This window comes from Hyperolius riggenbachi, chromosome 3 (genome assembly GCF_040937935.1).
Source record: "Hyperolius riggenbachi isolate aHypRig1 chromosome 3, aHypRig1.pri, whole genome shotgun sequence".
Taxonomy (NCBI): domain Eukaryota; kingdom Metazoa; phylum Chordata; class Amphibia; order Anura; family Hyperoliidae; genus Hyperolius; species Hyperolius riggenbachi.
Window position 1 is genome coordinate 433,706,090 of NC_090648.1, and position 21,314 is coordinate 433,727,403.

General features: G+C 47.1%; 1 protein-coding gene across 1 annotated transcript in view; it reads left to right on the top strand.

Moving 5' to 3' along the window:
* LOC137562390 (embryonic protein UVS.2-like) overlaps positions 1 to 19,364 on the top strand; it is a gene marked incomplete at its 5' end in the record, with an annotated part of 55,650 nt that extends 36,286 nt beyond the window's left edge. Inside the window, 2 exons of the mRNA XM_068273728.1 lie at positions 14,299 to 14,515; positions 19,098 to 19,364. Of these exons, the coding sequence (XP_068129829.1) occupies positions 14,299 to 14,515; positions 19,098 to 19,105 (225 nt within the window). The remainder of the gene's footprint in view (positions 1 to 14,298; positions 14,516 to 19,097) is intronic.
* Positions 19,365 to 21,314: the final 1,950 nt, after the last annotated feature.

The window sequence follows — 21,314 nt, forward strand, 5'->3', positions numbered from 1 at the left end:
TGCTGCAGAAGATCTCAGTGCTATATAAATACATAATAATATGGTAGGACATTAGACTATGACTATGGTATGATTAGAGTGTGAGCTCCTCTGAGGACAGTCAGTGACATGACTATGTACTCTGTAATGTGCTGCAGAAGATCTCAGTGCTAATATAAATACATAATAATAATAATATGGTAGGACATTAGACTATGACTATGGTAGTAGGATTAGATTGTGAGCTCCTCTGAGGACAGTCAGTGACATGACTATGTACTCTGTAAAATGCTGCAGCAGATGTTTGAGGGGGTTATAGACTGCAAGATAGGATAGAAAAGAGAGCACTAGATAACAGAGAGGGGAGAGGAAAATACAGCATGTGATGGGGAGGAAAGTGTAGAGAGAGGAGAAAAAGAATTGCAGCGTCAGCTGTAGAATTTATGTTGGACATGCTGAGGGAAGAAAAACAGTCAATAATCAGCAGCAGCCCCCGGCCCCCCTCCCTCTTGTACTTTAACTTATCTTTATTACAGCTGACTGTAGATAACTTTATAAGGGCTGTTACTTGCCTATGTTAGCTTTTCCTATTTAGCACTGATAGCAGCTCCTGCAGTGTGAATTGAATCTCCAGGCAGAGGCTGTGTGACACCAAGCAGCCCGGAGAGGAAGGGGGCGTGGCTGCAGAACACACAGCTCCATACAAGAAGAGAGAGGGGAAAGGGAGGACTCGGGGAGCAACAGGCTGCAGGCATACACGTCACTGTAAACAGCCTGCAGTGTCATCACTTCCCTCTGCCTCCTTACACATCCCCGACCCTGTCCGTGGCCGCCCTCAGCTATTTGCGGTAGAAGCAGGGCGGCCGCGGATCGGGTCTGGCTGGCTGCACGGAACACCCTCCACAGCACACAGACAGGACTATACTGCAGTCAAGCAGTCTCTGCGAGGGTGAAAATCGTCCTTGCTCTCTCAGGCGCCCTAGGCCGCGGCCTATGTTGGCTAGGCTGAAATCCGTCCCTGAAGACTATGGTAGGGATTAGATTGTGAGCCCCTCTGATGGACAGTTAAGTGACAAGAAAATATGCTATGTACAGCTCTGAAAAAGATGTTTGCGTTATATAAATACTAAATAATAATAATAGTAATGGGGCTCTCTCTGGAGGGCACCTGACCTATTTTATCTGTTCTATAGTTTATATACACTACATTTGGATACTGTAGTTTTATTCATACCATTTAACTGCCTAATGACTGCTCCATGCTGATCGGCGTGAGCAGTGCGGCAGCCCCAGGATCACTCCATGCCAATTGACGTGAAGTGCTGGGGGCGGAGATAACATGAGATCGCGTGCGCCGATGCGCTCGCATCTCCACATGAATGACGGAGCTCCACTCCGCCCAGTGGGGGCTCCAGGAATTTTTTTTAGGGGGTGCTATGCAGGTGCTGGACCAATTTCCGAGGGAGCCGACGACCTGCGTCGCGCGAAGCGCGCCGTGGCAAAGAATGGGTGTGGATACAACCTGCGGCGCGCGATGGGCGTGGTCATGACCGGATGAGGGCGGGGCTAACTGTAATTTAAAGTGAACCCAGGGTGAGAGTGATATGGTGGCTGCCATATTTATTTCCTTTTAAACAATTCTAGTTGCCTGGCAGCCCTGCTGATCTATTTGGCTGTAGTAGTGAACTGAATTACACCAGAAACAAGCATGCAGCTAATCTTGTCAGTTCTGACAATATTGTCAGAAACCCCTGACCTGCTGCATGCTTGTTCAGGGTCTATGGTTGAAAGAATTAGAGGCAGAGGACCAACACGGCAGCCAGGCAGCTGGTATTACTTAAAAGGAGATAAATATGGCAGCCTCAATATTATTCTCACCTCGGGTTCCCTTTAAAAGTGCAACGCAAAGACAGAGGGCCCAAGTTTTGGTGACCCTTTCCCCAGAAAATTCACATAATTGTGCAGGGTTTCTCAAGAAAATACACGTAATGTGAGCAGATTTGAACAAAAAACATGTTCAATAACTCCAATATGCACAATCGTTAGCAGATATGGCCCCAATATGCACAATCGGTAGCAGATATGACCCCAATATGCACAATCGGTAGCAGATATGACCCCAATATGCACAATCCGTAGCAGATATGACCCCAATATGCACAATCGGTAGCAGATATGACCCCAATATGCACAATCGGTAGCAGATATGACCCCAATATGCATAATCGGTAGCAGATATGGTCCCAATATGCACAATCGGTAGCAGATATGGCCCCAATATGCACAATCGGTAGCAGATATGGCCCCAATATGCACAATCGGTAGCAGATATGACCCCAATATGCACAATCGGTAGCAGATATGACCCCAATATGCACAATCGGTAGCAGATATGACCCCAATATGCACAATCGGTAGCAGATATGACCCCCAATATGCACAATCAGTAGCAGATATGACCCCAATATGAACAATCGGTAGCAGATATGACCCCAATATGCACAATCGGTAGCAGAAATGACCCCAATATGCACAATCGGTAGCAGAAATGACCCCGATATGCACAATCGGTAGCAGATATGACCCCAATATGCACAATCAGTAGCAGATATGACCCCCAATATGCACAATCGGTAGCAGATATGACCCCAATATGCATAATCGGTAGCAGAAATGACCCCAATATGCACAATCGGTAGCAGAAATGACCCCAATATGCACAATCGGTAGCAGAAATGACCCCAATATGCACAATCGGTAGCAGATATGACCCCAATATGCACAATCCATAGCAGATATGACCCCAAAATGCACAATCCGTAGCAGATATGACCCCAATATGCACAATCCGTAGCAGATATGACCCCAATATGCACAATCCTTCTGTCACGGACGATTGCGGGGACGCAGGCGCGTCCTGGAACCGCCCGTGAAGAAAAGAACGATCGCACTCGATCCCTGCATCGATTGCGCTTCAAAACGATACAATCTGGGTTGAGTGTGTAGGGACAGCTGAAGTCCTTTTCTTAGCAAAGAGAGCACCATTCCAAAGGCTGGCTGGCTCTTTTGATATGCTAATGAGCCTGAGCCTAATCTGCCCCAGAGAGTCCCTGGCTTCAAGCTGTGCTGATGGCCCATCCATCAGGTATAAGGTGACAAGCATCATGGCAGGAGCAATCTAGTTGGGCTAAAAGCCAGACCCACTGGCTCATTCCCAGCAGGGGAGGCGACACCTCGCTGGCTGCTCCAAACTTCAAAGAGCCTTTGCCTGGGAATAACCTGAGTCTCATAGCAAATCCATAACTTCCCAGATCTGTCATATTTCTGGGGTTCCTGAGATGGCAGCTTCACCAAACGTGGGGGAAGTGTAGCATGAGCCCCGGTGCTGGTTCTGAGGAAGTTTCAGAACATTCTGAGGTAAGGACTGCCAGTTAGGCAGTTTGAAAAGGCCCTGATGATACCACAGGGGTCCCACCCCTCATGTCTGGTATCAGGGCGCTGGGTAAATCGAGACAGACCTGAAAATGTTAATAAATCTGCCCTGACCTGTACGGTTCTGTGAGATAGAGCCCAGTACAAGGGGAGGGCTCATCTCATCTTTGAAGGGGGTGTATGGCTCCCCGCCCTCACTCCCTCCTACTGAAGCAGGGGCATAAGAATGGCTGAGGACCCAAACTCAGTGTCCTCCACACTGAACCATCTTGCACTCATCAGATGCCAGCTTGAGGATATGCTGGCATCCACCTGGTCTGAACTCTGAACTCTGGACTTTGAAACCAAGAACTTTATGATTCTTCCCACAATAAGGACATCTTTCCAGGAACTAAGTATTTTTCTCCCTTCTTTTATTTTTCATACTGGCTATTACTGTTTTAATAATTGTTGATTTTCATAATTGTCTGTATATATTAATTATTTATATTGCGTGAATAAACGACTTTCCCCAAGTCATTCACTGTTTCGCTACCCTGCTTATCAGCACACACAGAAATGATCCCCGGTCTCTGAAGATACGCTACTGTTTGTTTGTTGTTGGCTAGACAGAATATCGTGTGTTTAACCGTTTTATTCGCAGGATTAGTCAGTCAGTTAGTGGGCCCCACGGTCCCATAGTAACCGCGGTGGTGGCAGTTTACTCTGAACCAGTAGGTGACGTTGTAATTACCCGTGTCTCACAGGCTCCCTTCTGAGTTGTCTGCGGCTAATTCTTAACGGTTCCTGCGCATTGACTGCGACCAGAGTTCGCACGATCTGTGCGCTGGCACCGTTTAGAAGGCTAAGTGCGGTCAGCCACTGAGGGCTCATGTGACAGTGTTAGGCAGCGGTTGGGACCTGTGTTGTGCTGAAAGTATCTGCGATAGCGCTAGCGCTATCGAGAAACGAACTAATTCGTTGGTGTAGCTGGAAGGCAATATATTTTTTATATATACAGAGAGACTGTGTAGCCAGTACCCCTCCCCAAAAGTTTTATTTTATTTGGCGTGGAAATGTCCGGGAACTACAAGAAAATGTGCCTGGCGGACCTGCAAAATCTTTGCCAAGAGAGAGGCATTGATGTCGGCCGCAAGAAACAAGGGGACCTGGTAACGGAATTGTTTCAATGGGATACCCAGCAACTGCAGGAGCTGGATGTGTCTGCTGAGGTAGACGCTGACCCATCTGACTCAAGGCAAGGGGAACCAGAGACTGAGACTCCTGACCGTACAGAGGTTGTGCATCCTGAGGGCCCTGCATCAACAGTTACGCAGGAGAATGTCAGTGTGGACCCCAACCCCAAAGTTTCTGAAAATACTCGCCCGGAACTGGCCAGTACTGGACTGTCCAGGGATGCTGACCCGGTAATGCAGCAGGCATTACAAAAGCTGATGGAGACTGACCTGGACAAGTACATGCAGTACATGGAAGCCCGCGAGGAGCGGGAACGCCAATCTGCAGAACGCAAGGCTGCTGCTGCTGCTGCTGCAGAACGCCACGCGGAGAGGGATGCCGCTGAGCGAGAACGGGAGCGCCAACGACAGCATGAGCTAAACATGGCAAAAGTGCAACAGGCCAGCCGGAGTTCACCGCCCAGCCTCCCTGCTGAAGGAGCTGCAGCACCCGTAAGTGCAAAATTTAAATTTGCTAATATCGAGAAAGACACAGACATTGACTTGTTTTTGCGATCTTTCGAAAAAGCATGCCGTCAGTATCGTCTGTCCCAAGACCAGTGGGCCAGACATCTGACACCATTGCTGCGCTACAAAGCGCTTGATGCTTTCGCAGAATTGCCTGCGGAAAAGGATAATGATTATGCTGCTATAAAAGACGCTATCATTACTAAGTACCAGCTGACGCCAGAAGCCTATCGGAAAAAGTTCAGGGCCTGGCAGAAAAAGCCTTCTGATTCGTACCGAGATGTGGCCAGCAGCTTGCTCACCACACTCCGCCAGTGGACACTAGGCCTCACCAAAGGGTCTTATGATGTCCTGGAGGACTTGATAGTCCTGGAACAATTTCTGAACATTTGCCCTGCTGATGTACGACAGTTTGTGTTAGAACGCAGGCCGGCTTCAGCCACTGTCGCTGCAGACCTTGCTGAGACTTTTGCAACTACCCGGGTGGCTGATACCCGCAGAACTGTCCCATCCAGCTGGAGAGGAGGTCAGCCCAATACCTCGGCAGACCCTCCTGCCCCTGTGAGCCGTCCGCCACAGAGGCCACCCAGCGCAGCTGCTGCACCCAGGCCTGCAGCGCCTGGAGAGGTCACCTGTCACTACTGCCGCCAGCCCGGACACATGAAATTCGACTGTCCGGAGCGGAGACAGACACCACCAGCACCTGGATCATCTGCATCACCTGTACCTCACCCACAGCAGAGGCAACCCGCCAGCGAACCACAGCCGGGGTCATCAGATTTTGTCCTGTTTGCCCGCGGAAAGGAAATCCGCGACCGAACCGACCAGCAGCAACTTGTTAGAGTGAACGCCAAAGTTGTCACCGGATTTCGAGACACCGGAGCTGACATCACGTTAGTTCACTCACACCTTGTGCCAAAGGAGAGCATCAGCTCCAGCCGATCCCTTGCCCTTACTGGAGTAGAGGGCACCCTTTTTCACATAGCCCACGCGACAGTGAAGCTTGATTGGGGATTAGGAATCCAAGAAAGGGTTGTTGGGGTTATGAAGGATCTCCCAGTCCCTGTGTTGCTGGGGACTGATTTGGGCAAGCTTGTGTCCTACTATGAACCTGCCACGACCGCCTTGTCGCTCACGGAAGGAGACGGACTCTCCACCCACCACCAGGTACTTTATACACTTGGGGGAGCACCAGGGGGAGGTGGGTTGAATGTGCCCAGTTCAAGGGTACCAGGTTCAATAGTGCCTGCTTCAAAGGCACCTGAGTTTGAGGTACAGACTGTCTGTTGTGATGATGCTGTAACTGTACCTGAGTTTCTTGTACAACCTGTCTGTAATGAAAAAATGTCTATACCTGTCAATGTCATTACTGCATGCAATGATGATTTGAGTAATGCCCGTCTGTGCCATTCTGACAGTGTACCTGTGCTAGCAGTACCGCGCAGCTGCACTGCTCAGAACCCGAGCTCAGAACAGGTGGAGGGGGTTCCGGCCTCCTCCCCCTCCTCTGGCCGCAGGGATAAGACCTTTCAGCCGCTGGCCTCGTGTGACATGAGCCAGTTGGCTGAAACTGACAGCGCCATATTCTCAGCCGCACTACAAGGTGACCCGAGCCTGGAGGTGCTCAGGCAGCAAGCCGCTGAGCCCCTCGCAGACGGGGCCGCTTTCAAGGTGTACTGGGAAGGTGGGAGACTGTACAGTGAGTCTGTACAGCCCCCTACAGGTAGATCCCACGCGGATACCAAGTGGCTTGTGGTCCCGAGTGCGTTCAGGGGACATGTGCTGAAATCCGCACATGGTAATCCTCTGACAGGGCACTCGGGTGTCCGCAAGACACTCGCCGGTATTCGGAAACCGTTTTATTGGCCCCGGATGAACAGGGATGTAGCCAACTACTGCAGGGCATGTGCCGTCTGTCAGGAGCTGGGAAGGTCCAGGGATTCCCGCGGGGTTCCCTTAGGTCCACAGCCACTCAGCAGGGGAACCCTGCGTGGGCTGGCTGTTGACCTAACCAACCCACTGCCCGTTGTCAGCAGTCCCGGCAGACACCACGTCCGACTGCAGTGGCGCAAACGCCCTGTCCAGAACGGTCCATGTTGGGTCAACCCTGAGGGTAGCAGACCGCGACCGGTCCAGGGGAACCGAGCCACAGGCTCCAATAGGTTTTCCCGCCGTACCGGCAACTCGAGGCCCGTCAGCCAGGTTAGCGGCGCCGCCACACATCTTGCGGATGAGTGGCTAAGCCACGGACAAGGGGGAGGGCTGTCACGGACGATTGCGGGGACGCAGGCGCATCCTGGAACCGCCCGTGAAGAAAAGAACGATCGCACTCGATCCCTGCATCGATTGCGCTTCAAAACGATACAATCTGGGTTGAGTGTGTAGGGACAGCTGAAGTCCTTTTCTTAGCAAAGAGAGCACCATTCCAAAGGCTGGCTGGCTCTTTTGATATGCTAATGAGCCTGAGCCTAATCTGCCCCAGAGAGTCCCTGGCTTCAAGCTGTGCTGATGGCCCATCCATCAGGTATAAGGTGACAAGCATCATGGCAGGAGCAATCTAGTTGGGCTAAAAGCCAGACCCACTGGCTCATTCCCAGCAGGGGAGGCGACACCTCGCTGGCTGCTCCAAACTTCAAAGAGCCTTTGCCTGGGAATAACCTGAGTCTCATAGCAAATCCATAACTTCCCAGATCTGTCATATTTCTGGGGTTCCTGAGATGGCAGCTTCACCAAACGTGGGGGAAGTGTAGCATGAGCCCCGGTGCTGGTTCTGAGGAAGTTTCAGAACATTCTGAGGTAAGGACTGCCAGTTAGGCAGTTTGAAAAGGCCCTGATGATACCACAGGGGTCCCACCCCTCATGTCTGGTATCAGGGCGCTGGGTAAATCGAGACAGACCTGAAAATGTTAATAAATCTGCCCTGACCTGTACGGTTCTGTGAGATAGAGCCCATATATGGGTAGATATGATTTCTAGCCCCAGTACAAGGGGAGGGCTCATCTCATCTTTGAAGGGGGTGTATGGCTCCCCGCCCTCACTCCCTCCTACTGAAGCAGGGGCATAAGAATAGCTGAGGACCCAAACTCAGTGTCCTCCACACTGAACCATCTTGCACTCATCAGATGCCAGCTTGAGGATATGCTGGCATCCACCTGGTCTGAACTCTGAACTCTGGACTTTGAAACCAAGAACTTTATGATTCTTCCCACAATAAGGACATCTTTCCAGGAACTAAGTATTTTTCTCCCTTCTTTTATTTTTCATACTGGCTATTACTGTTTTAATAATTGTTGATTTTCATAATTGTCTGTATATATTAATTATTTATATTGCGTGAATAAACGACTTTCCCCAAGTCATTCACTGTTTCGCTACCCTGCTTATCAGCACACACAGAAATGATCCCGGGTCTCTGAAGATACGCTACTGTTTGTTTGTTGTTGGCTAGACAGAATATCGTGTGTTTAACCGTTTTATTCGCAGGATTAGTCAGTCAGTTAGTGGGCCCCACGGTCCCTTAGTAACCGCGGTGGTGGCAGTTTACTCTGAACCAGTAGGTGACGTTGTAATTACCCGTGTCTCACAGGCTCCCTTCTGAGTTGTCTGCGGCTAATTCTTAACGGTTCCTGCGCATTGACTGCGACCAGAGTTCGCACGATCTGTGCGCTGGCACCGTTTAGAAGGCTAAGTGCGGTCAGCCACTGAGGGCTCATGTGACACCTTCCTCAGCAGTTTTGACCACAATCAGCACCACCTGAAAAAGAAAAGAAAAACCCATTTACTCACCTACAGCCAGAAGACCTTCTTTCCCGAGTCCCGACCTCCTGTCCCGACCTCCTTGTGGCGCGCAGCGCCCGTGCGCCCACGATCCTCTTCCTTCCCGACGTCACGAGACTTCCTGCCTGCATGCTGAGAGCAGGGCTACGGGAAAATGGCCACCCGAAGCCATACACTGCAGACTCGAAGTCTGCAGAACAGGGCTTCGGGCGGCCATCTTACCGTAGCCCTGCCTGCTGCTCCGGGCTGCCGCTGTGTGAACTGACTTGGCGTCTTTTAGACGCCTGAAGTCAGTTCACTCCAGGGGGTGCTTTGGGGGTGCTTGGACAATTCTAGGGGGTGCTCGAGCACCCCCAAGCACCCCCCTGGCGCCGCCCCTGACTCCGCTAGGAGACTTTTAGACGGTGAAACCGCCCTCTATTTACTATGTACAGCGCTGCAATCTACGGCAGCACTGTACTGAGGACAGCAGTGTGACACGGGAGCGATCCGCTGTGATAGACGGAGGGAGGGTGGGAGGGAGGGTGCCATAATAAAATAAATTAAAAAATAGCAAAATTTACTTTAAAAATAAACAAATAAATATTTATAAAAAAATAAATAAACAAGGCAGGAGGGATGAGACCCCACCAACAGTAAGCTCTGTTGGTGGGCAGAAAAGGGGGGGGGATAACTTGTATGCTGAGTTGTACAGCCCTGCAGCGAGGCCTTAAAGCTGCTGTGGCCTATATTGTAAAAAATGACCTGGTCACTAGGGGGGTTTAACACCGCGGTCCTCAAGAGGTTAATATATGTGTATTCTTGTGTTTGGCTGGAGTTAAACTATGTTATAGTGGAGCATCTCCATCTGTGCCTGGTCTTTTGATTTATATGTTTTTTGTTTTTATAAATCTTTTTATTGTGGGATAAAGAGATATATAAATACATCATATAATTAGCATACGTTCAATAGCAAAAAAACACATTTTGTTGTAAAAAGGAGAACAAAGAGGAAAACAAAATAACATATTCAATCATGCTACATATTGGATTTCCTGGTTTGGTGGATTTGCTCTGATCAAATATAGGAGTAAACATACCAGTAAGCAAATAAGTCGCGGTGCTGTGCGCGGTGTAGCTTTCCGCGGCTATTAGTGCCCGCAAATCTACTTTTCGGGCACTACGTGGCTTTTCACTCCGGCGCTAACACTTAGCGCCGGTTAGTGAATCAAGCCCATTGTGTTCCAATCACACGGCCATTTGATGTGAACGTACCCTAAAACTTATGCAGTATAGTTTATATACACCCAGATATGGAATTAAACAAAATTACATGTAGCTTATAATAGAACCTAAGACGCCTACCAAACTTTACAGCAGTTGTAATCAACTAATGCTAATGAGGCCCATCGGGGGGGTCTCTACTGGGCTGAAGCTAGGGCTATTTCCTCTAATGATGAGCACAAACTGCATAATAATAGAAGGGTATGTTTGAGGAATGAATCGCCAATTCCTATGGCTCAAGATAAAACATTTGTTTGTTCTTGTTTTTTTGACTTTTCAAAGGAACAGTCTCCATGAGAATTGGCCTACCCGATGGCAACAAACAGGGCTTCATTGCTTTGCTGTCACATGTAGTATGACAGTTAAGGGGTAGGGAGTATAAAGTCAAACTTAAAGAGAAACTCCGACCAAGAATGGAACTTTATCCCAATCAGGGATACGGAAACCAACATCCTCCAATGGTAGACAGGTGCATTTTATTTGAATGCTGGGTGTGTATTTTATCCCACTAGTGGGGCTTGCACTCTCAAGCAGGTAGTCATAAGGATGCAATCTGTTTTTAAGTAGCGCTGTTCCTTTCCTCGCCATGTACAAATGTAAGTAACTTTGGTCAGCTGCTCCCATTTAATAGCATTGCTTATTGATGTTTATGCAGAGCTTCTGTTTGGTTTCAAGGTGCGTTTGTAGTTTCTTGGGAAGGGGGGGGGGGGGGGGGGTTCAGCGCACCTCTGATTGGTGGCCATTCAGAGGCAGCCTGGTGATGCACTGATCCATCTTTGCGCAATTTTGAATTTTTACTTGGTAGCGCACCCAGGCTATGCATATGCATAATTTAGGATTAGTTAGTGTTAGGGCCCCTCCCATGGGGGATAAATTCTTCGCAGTGGGAGGGATGGGTACTTAATAAGTTGCATGCAAGCTATTACGGAAACCAACATCCTCCAATGGTAGACAGGTGCATTTTATTTGAATGCTGGGTGTGTATTTTATCCCACTAGTGGGGCTTGCACTCTCAAGCAGGTAGTCATATGGATGCAACTCTGTTTTTAAGTAGCGCTGTTCCTTTCCTCACCATCACTGCATATACCTACCTGTTGTTCAGTGCACCCACCCACCTACTTATGTGAGCGCACGCAATGTCACTGTACCTGTTCGGTACCTGTGTGTTTGTGACAGGTGCACTTTTGTAATACCCATCACTGCATATACCTACCTGTTGTTCAGTGCACCCACCCACCTACCTACATGAGCGCACGCAGTGTCACTGCTGTTGGTGCAGTTTATGAGGTGTCTGAGGCAAGCGAAGCTGGGGAGGATGATTATGATGATTATGATGATACAGATGCCACGTGGGTTCCTAATAGACAAGATGACCAAGGGGACAGTTCAGAGGGGGAGTCAGAGAGGAGTAGGAGGAGACAAGTTGCTGAAAGAAGCAGGGGGAGCTTGTCATCAGAAACAGCTGGTGGCAGTGTCCGGCGCCATGTATCGCCACCTATGGACAGCAAGCCAACATGCCCTTCAACGTCAGCTGCTGATGCCACCATAGTGCCATCACCCCAGGGGGGCTTAGCGGTTTGACAGTAAATTAGAAGGGTCTGCACACCTAATGCAACATCTGCACAACAACAGAAACATGAACTGAGCAAGGTGGGTGCTGGGCTAGTAAACCGGACCTGAGTCCTACAGAGCACAAAAAATATTATAAAATATTATAAAATACCCGCACACCAGGCTTTTGAATAATCAAGTAATCAAGTGTATTGAAAAGAGCATAAAGAAGTTTGACAACAGCAGTACACTATGACACATAGATACAATCAATGAGCAACATAAATTGGATGTACATTGAACAAATACAAAGTCTGTGGGTTACAACAACAGGTTCATACAAGCAGGGCAATTGGCTGAATGGAAAAGTCCATGCACTTTGCCTAAGCATGAGTGCTTTTGCAAAACGAGCCGCTTAATATGGCCAAATGTGCAGCTTATGGAGACCAAATGAACCTTAAGCAGGTTAGACCAGAGTCCTTGACAGCGCTGTTTCGGAATACCTTTTTCAAAGGGCACTGGAGGATCCTTTTCAGGCAGCATCCATCCAGGAGATGGATAGTACGTCTGCATCCAAATTTGTGCAGATGGCGTCTTTCATGCTGTCCAGCCTGTTGAGGGACTCCCGTATAAAAAAAACTCAAGAGGAATGAGCTGTGCTGAGTGGCCACGCTACTAGACCCTCGGTATAGGCACAAAGTGGCGAACATGTTACCAACTCACCTGATGGCAGAAAGGATGCAGCACATGCAGAACAAGCTGGCAACTATGCTTTACAGTGCGTTTAAGGGTGATGTCACAGCACAACTGAATAAAGGTACCACTGCCAGTAATCCTTCTCACATGTCCACGCAGGCAAGGACAGGGCGCTCTAGTGATCTCATGGTGATGTAGGACATGCAGACATTTTTTAGTCCAACGCCTCGCCTTAGCCCTTCCGGATCCACCCTCCACCAACGCCTGGACCGGCAGGTAGCCGACTAACTGGCCTTAAGTGTGGATCTAGACACTGTGAGCAGCGATGAACCCTTGGACTACTGGGTGCGCAGGCTTGACCTGTGGCCAGAGCTGTTCCAATTTGCCATCCAACTTCTGTCTTGCCCTACCTCAAGTGCCCTGTCAGAAAGGACCTTCAGTGCAGCTGGAGGCATTGTCACTAAGAAGAGAAGTCGCCTAAGTTACAAAAGTGTTCAGGACCTGATCTTTATCAAAATGAATAAGGCATGGATCCCGGAGGGCTACTGCCCGCCCGAAGACTAAGTCAGTCCCCACACACAGCATTTCTGCCTGCATGCCATGGGACTGGCTGGCTGCCCGAGGACTAAGTCAGTCCCCACACAGCATCTCTGCCTGCAGGCTGCTTGACTGCCTTCTCCGCCACCACCAACAGGGCCCAGGACTCCAGGCGGATCCCTGAATTTTTAAGGCCGCTGCTAGCAGTGGCCGCTTTAATAATTTTTCTGGTGCGTGTACATGCCTGACAAATTTTTCTGGCTGCACTGCAGCTGCAACAACAAAACAAAAGGCATGTACATGTGTCAATTCCCCTTCGTGATCGTTACCTTGCCGCGGTGAAGGGGCTTGCGTATCACAATGAAGCAATGACCGCCGGCTATATGAGTGTCTCGGGGGGGGCACACCCAAGATAATAATCTTGTTGCTTCATTGTGGACAGACCAAATTCGATCAGCTGGACAGTCACTGTTGTTCTGTCGTTGAGCTACCTCAGTCCGGCGACCATATAGGCTTGAAAACCGTCATGGACTGCACTCTCGCCATGGTGCGCACCAGTCCAGTATGGCCGTCGCTACACAAAAAGCTGTGTGCAATGCGTTACACAGTGAGTTTGGTCTGTCAGTGTGAAGCAGTACACTAATTACACTCCCTGACTGATGTATACACATGCAAGATGTTTTAAAGCACTTTAGGCCTCCAATTTAGCATGCAATGTGATTTCTGCCCTTAAAACGATGCTTTGCATCAAATCCAGATTTTTCCCCGGGACTTTTGACGTGTATCCCACTCCTCCATGCCCCCTCCAGGTGTTAGACCCCTTGAAACATCTTTTCCATCACTTTTGTGGCCAGCATAAATGTTTCTAGTTTTCAAAGTTCGCCTCCCCATCGAAGTCTATTGCACTTCGCGAAAGTTCGCGCGAACCGAACTTTTGCGGAAGTTCACGTTCGAGGTTCGCAAACCTTAAGTCAGAGGTTCGAGCCATCTCTAATGATCTGGTACATTGTATCCTTGTATGACCTTTTGCTATCTGTCACCCCTATTATCATTGCCTGTGTTGTGACCCTTTTTATTGTACAGCGCTGCCTAATATGTTGGTGCTTTTATAAATAGAATAAATAATAATTATAGCATATTGTGTCCTTGGGACTCCACGTATGCCATATTTCACATAAACATTCTAAAGAAAATATTTGATTATTTATTTGCATATTATTACATTATATTAACAAAAGCATTATTTATTTTCATCACCTCAATGCTGGAATCGGTCATTGATACTTGTCAATATGCATTTTTGGGACCTGAGTCTTTCTAAACAGGTTCCTTTCCTGATATTTTCCAAATGAATCACAGTTATGACCAATTGTGTTTACAGATTTCTCTGAAGATCTCAGACTTCCTACTTAATCCTTGCTCTTCCTGTGCATGTAATGGTGTAAGATTTCTGTTTGATAACACCAATTGGACTCCTACGGTCTGTGGCATCATGTATTTTAAACAAACATTTATATCCACTACCAACGTTATGGTGATCCAGATGAGCAGTAACTACGAGTCAACAAACAGAGGCTTCAGTGCAACTTACAGCTTCAGTAAGTATAACCAACTCACCTGTATGTGTGCCTGTGGCTGAGCCTTGGTGGGAATTATCAGGCCCCCTCCAGATAAAATGTAAAAACATTTTCTTCTAACTTCTCTGCCCTACTGAGAACTCAGTTGTGCTTTTTCTTTGTTTATTTATTGCTTATTTTGGAGGGAGCCTTTAATCCCAAATATTTGACATTTTTATATATCGGGCCACATTCATTGCACACAAATAATTATAGCAAATTCACAATCCCCAAAGAATATGGATCACATTAATACCAGACATGAATAGTGTGTGACATTCCCTTCCTGAGAAGTTTAATAACAGGGTTGCTGGTTATGTCAGCTCCTTGAAAGTACTAAAAAGTCCGGCAGGACGTTAGCTGTCAAATGATATAGTTTCCATACAAATCACAAGTACGGTATCTCTAAAAAAGGCAAAAATCATATGATACAACTATTTAATATCCGGTACTAGTGGCCCCACTATGTCTGCTGTCCTGCCGTTCTCAGGGTTGGCTTTTTTTGCCCCAGTAGTCAAATGGTGCATTTCAGGCCAGAGTCCACACTCCTGTGTGAGCCACCTGCTGAAAGAAGATTCAAGAAAAATATTGTCATCCCAGAATAGCAGCTTGTATCCAGCTGGAATAGGCAAGACCCCAGGCTTTTGCTCTGTACTACAACTACACATACAATTTGAATTGGAATTGTGAATCCCATTCAGCAATCAGAAAACCAATTGTGATTGCGATTTCCACAGATTGTACATGACATACCGTATATCATTACAGACACCGATCTTTAAAGAGACTCTGAAGCGAGAATAAATCTCGCTTCAGAGCTCAAAGTTAGCAGGGGCACGTGTTCCCCTGCTAAACCGGCGCTATCTCGCCGCACAAAGGGGGTCCCTTCACCCCCAAACCCACCCCAGCACGACTTGGTCGTGCATTTGGTCGCTCCTGGAGGCAGGGCTAACGGCTGCAGCCCTGCCTCCAGTCGCGTCTGTCAGCGGCGCATCGCCGCCTCTCCCCCGCCCCTCTCAGTGAAGGGAGACTGAGAGGGGCGGGGGAGAGGTGGAGATACGCGCTGACAGACGCGCGTGGGGCAGGGCTGCGGCGGTTAGCCCTGCCCCAACCAGGAAGCGCTCCCCCGCATTACGGAGGGGGATTTGGGGGTGAAGGGACCCCCGTTAAGCCGCGCTATAGCGGCGTTTTAGCAGGGGCACACATGCCCCTGCTAACTCTGAGGCCTGAAGCGAGATTTATTCTCACTTCAGTCTCTCTTTAAACAACTTTCTGCTAATGTCTTTGGAACTTCCACCAGTATCCTTCTTTGCTTAAATCTTCTTGCCGTCTATTGCTGTTGTCTACATCCAATCAGTAAAGATCTTTAGTATATAGATTGTGGAAACGTCATCTGCAGTTTCTAGCAATTGAGTCTTGCAGTGGGTACTTCGCTTTATGCTTTTAGCCATAGACCTTGAACAAGCATGCAGATCAGATGTTCCTGACTGAGGTCTGACTGGATTAGTCACATGCTTGTTTCAGGTCTGTGATTCACACTACTGCAGCCAGATAGATCAACAGGACTGCCAGGCAACTGGTGTTGTTTAAAGGAAATAAACATGGCAGCTTCTATTTCCTTCTCAGCTCAGGTGTCCTTTTAAAATAACATTCCATAATCGGTCAGTTCTACATATTGCATGGTGTAAAGGCAATCATCATTTCAGCTTTCTTAGTTGGTCTTTATTGTGGTATAAAACACAGTCATACCGCAGTGATTACAGTAGGAAGTGACAGGAAGTGTTGCACAGCCAGATGGCAATCACTCCATTAGTCTACACATGTGTGAACCCAATAACCCGGGCAGGGTTGGATTTTGTGTTGTCTATGCAGTATGGTATCTTGGAAATGGCCACACACAAGGAAAATAAAACTTAATCTGGCCATACACTGGTCAATGTGGTAAACAGAAAGACCCCTCTCAGATCATTATCTGATCAGAGAGGGATCTATCTGATCGAATTCCTCCACTTACTATACACAGACTTTCAATAGATTTCAGCATGAAAATATGTGCACTGCCTGCTGGGTGTCCTCATCTATGCCCCCATGGGCCACTCAGAGAGTAGGGGCAGCGGAGCTACTGTCACCTGTCTGCCAGCATGTATCTTCTCTCCACTGCTGGGGCTTCTCTCTATCTCTTCACTCCTGGGGACTGGGAGTTGCGTGACTAAATGCTCTTTCACACCAAAGCCCTTTTTCAGCGTTTTAACGCAAAGTCTATACTTTGCGTTAACCAAGGTAAAAGGAAAGTCCATAGACTTTCCTTTTACCTTTCATACCTGCGTTTCGATGCGTTGCAGTACGACGCATCCCGGTGCATTTTATCGTCAGGAATCGGCATTTCCCCGTCGGGTTAATTGATACTACCGCCGCTACTCAGCGTCGCACCGCAGATTCCCGACGACACGCCACAACGCGTGCAGGAGCCGTTGTCCTGCACGCGTTGTAATGTGTAACCGGCCTAAATGCTAGAGGCCCAACACTAGGAGCACCATGGCACATACCTTGGCTTACATGACTGCTGGAGGCCTCTAGTGTGTGGCCTCTAGTGTCACATGACATCCAGCTTGCTGGAGTGAAGAGACAGGTAGAAGCCTTGGCGGTGGAGAGAAGATAGAGGAAAAGCACTGGTGACAGGTGAGAGTAAGCTCTGCTGCTGCATAAGTTGCCCCTTAATTGAACACTGCTAGCGACACACACCCTACCAGTTGTTGATCAAGAAAAAAGTTCTGTCCGGCGCATTCAACCACATTGATTGATTTTGGCCAAAAAGCAATCAATTAAGCATAATTTGCGGCATCAATTTCTAGCAGATTTAATTAAATGATCAAAATCGACTAATGTACAGTGGGTTGCAAAAGTATTCAGCCCCCTTGAAGTTTTCCACATTTTGTCATATTACTGCCACAAACATGAATCAATTTTATTGGAATTCCACATGAAAGACCAACACAAAGTGGTGTACACATGAGAAGTGGAACGAAAATCATACATGATTCCAAACATTTGTTACAAATAAATAACTGCAAAGTGGTGTGTGCATAATTATTGTGTGCTCCCTTTGATCTGAGTGCAGTCAGTTGCCTATAGACATTGCCTGATGAGTGCTAATGACTAAATAGAGTGCACCTGTGTGTAATCTAATGTCAGTACAAATACAGCTGCTCTGTGAGGGCCTCAGAGGTTGTCTAAGAGAATATTGGGAGCAACAACACTGTGAAGTCCAAAGAACACACAAGACACTTCAGGGATCAAGTTATTGAGAAATTTAAAGCAGGCTTAGGCTACAAAAAGATTTCCAAAGCTTTGAACAACTCACAGAGCACTCTTCAAGCGATCATTCAGAAATAGAAGGAGTATGACACAACTGTAAACCTACCAAGACAAGGCCATCCACCTAAACTCACAGGCCGAACAAGGAGAGCGCTGATCAGAAATGCAGTCAAGAGGCCCATGGTGACTCTGGACGAGCTGCAGAGATCTAAAGCTCAGGTGGGAGACTCTGTCCATAGGACAACTATTAGTCATGCACTGTACAAAGTTGGCCTTTATGGAAGAGTGGCAAGAAGAAAGGTATTGTTAACAGAAAGCATAAGAAGTCCCGTTTGCAGTTTGCCACAAGCCATGTGGGGGACACAGCAACCATGTGGAAGAAGGTGCTCTGGTCAGATGAGACCAAATTGGAACTTTTTGGCCAAAATGCAAAACGCTATGTGTGGCGGAAAACTAACACTGCACATCACTCTGAACACACCATCCCCACTGTCAAATATGGTGGTGGCAGCATCATGCTCGGGGGGTGCATCTCTTCAGCAGGGACAGGGAAGCTGGTCAGAGTTGATGGGAAGATGGATGGAGCCAAATACAGGGCAAACTTGGAAGAAAACCTCTTGGAGACTACAAAAGACTTGAGACTGGGGCGGAGGTTCACCTTCCAGCAGGACAATGACCCTAAACATAAAGCCAGGGCAACAATGGAATGGTTTAAAACCAAACATATCTATGTGTTAGAATGGCCCAGTCAAAGTCTAGATCTAAATCCAATCGAGAATCTGTGGCAAGATCTGAAAACTGCTGTTCACAAATGCTGACCATCTAATCTGACTGAGCTGGAGCTGTTTTGCAAAGAAGAATGGGCAAGGATTTCAGTCTCTAGATGTGCAAAGCTGGTAGAGGCATACCCTAAAAGACTGGCAGCTGTAATTGCAGCAAAAGGTGGTTCTACAAAATATTGACTCAGGGGGCCGAATAATTACGCACACCCCACTTTGCAGTTATTTATTTGTAAAAAAAATGTTTGGAATGATGTATGATTTTCGATCCACTTCTCACATGTACACCACTTTGTATTGGTCTTTCACGTGGAATTCCAATAAAATTGATGCATGTTTGTGGCAGTAATGTGACAAAATGTGGAAAACTTCAAGGGGGCCGAATACTTTTGCAACCCACTGTATGCCCAGCTTTACAGACCAGTACAATAAATGTCTTCTAAGTCTTTTTTGTTTTGCTTTTTTCACAGTTCAATGAAGGAAAAACTGACTGCTGGGAAGATACAATGAATGGGATTGGCAGACACACCACAGAATTGGGACATGCAACTTAGCTCTCACTTACCAAAGATCAGCTCTACCACTAGTTCATCGTCCATTTTGCAGATTTGACAAGATTCTTCTGCATCATGTCATTTTCCAGTCCTGACTGCTTTATACTCTGTATGATTTATGGTGTAAACGTATTTGGATTTTCCTATCACGTTACATATTAATTACTAATTATTTCCAAATAACATTAGGCTTTGTGCTTGTTCTGTGCTGCCTGTCTCCATTAAAGGGAATATGAAGTGAAAATAAACTTATGATATAATGAATTGTGTGTGTAGTACAGCTAAGAAGTAAAGTACAGGAAGTACAGTACAGTACAGGAAGAGTTAAGAAACTTCAGTTGTTATCTATGCAAAAGAGCTTATCTGAGCTCCACGACCAAAAAAGTGGTGGAAAGCACTGTCTTTTGAAGCTCTTATCTCAAATGTCTCTCATTGTTTCTTGTTTGTTCATTCCCCTGGCTCCTCCTTCCGTGCAGCGCAAGACGGTATGAAGGAGGAGCCAGGGAAGTGAACTTGCTTCTGCCAAAATTATGCGCCGGCAGAAGCGGTGAAGAAAGGACATACCGCGCATGCGTGGTGCAGTATGTCCGGGTTAGAGGTCAGGATAGTCGCCCGGACACCGGCATCTATTGGAGAAGACTGGCGGCTGATGCCGGGGAACAATTAAGGTGGTAAGTATTTCATTTTCCTTCCCTAGCCACCGCAACTTTCATTTTACCACAACCGTTCGGTTGTGGTATCCTTTAATGGCACAAGCCTCAAACCTGGTAAAGTTGGTCATTGGGGTTAAAATTCAGAAAAGGGGGTGGAACCACAAACAGCCAATCAGATTTGTTTCATTTCACTGGAAAAATACAAATTATTGATGCCAAGAACCGCAAAGCTCACAAACTTGGTCATTTAGTGTTTGTGTGTTAGGGTTAGAAAAAGTCCGGGCAATGCTGGGTCATCAGTTAGTAATATTAATAAAAAACCACCAACCTGAACCTGCACATATCCCAGTTATTCCAAGGAAAGGTGAAAAACCTACAATAATAATGGATACCACTATATAAATAAATGAATAATATGATAATGAACTATCTCCCTATGCCACTTCAGAAATTGAGCAACCTGAATAATCCAGAAACAGTAATAAAATAAAACAAAGGTTCTCTGCTCAAATTAAGGATAACTTAGATAAGTTTATTGTGTCAAAAAAGCACACACATGGTGACTGCATGCAATTGTCTGCCAAAATAGTTTAAAAACGACAGGGCCATGGGCTAAAGTGCAAAATGCATGAAAAAGCAAACATGCTGCGCTGCATACAATAAGCTAAGCCGGCATATCACACACTTACATACACGTGGCCACCCCATACATTCTCATCAGGCCGAAGAAGCAATGGCAAAGCAACTGCAAAGTAATATTCACCATGACTCTGCTTCAAGAGTTCCCCACAATAGGATATCAAGGTTGTATATGGCAATCATCCCAATTGTGCAGTGTAGCAAGCTCACTTTATGAATTGATGAATGGATGGATCCCACCAAGTTCAAGCAGTCCTGTGGGTACCCGCTCACAATGGAAGGATGAGGAAAAAGTCCATTGCGGGAGCAGTATTTTCTGGTATGCTCACCTGAACGCCGGCCATGAGAGTCCATGTGTAGTGCGATGCATCACTCAAGCTAAGGCCCCACCCACCTGTATTGATGTGAAAGTATCACACTGATCACATGACTACTGTGAGGTTGCCATCAGGGTTGCTCATCACGACCTCGTGATTACAGGATAGTCGTGATTCACGAGCATTTTTTCATTATCCAACATCGTGAGCCGAATTCGTGATTGCCTCTCAATCAGGAATTCAGATCAGAATGCACTCGTGATCGTGGTCCAAATCACCCAATTAACCGCCAAAACTCGCTGACTTTAACGGTTAATAGCAAAGCCCCCTGAAATGCCAGAATCACCAAATTTGCAGGTTATGTTAAGAAGAAAAGTGGGAGCAAGGGGACATTTTTTCTAATAGACCTTATACTTTTTAAGAAAATCAATTTTAAAATTTCAAAGGAAAAAAGTGTACATTTAAATGCAGTAATGACAGTTCTTAGTGAAACAATTCCCACCGACTTTAGCAGTTAAAAGCAC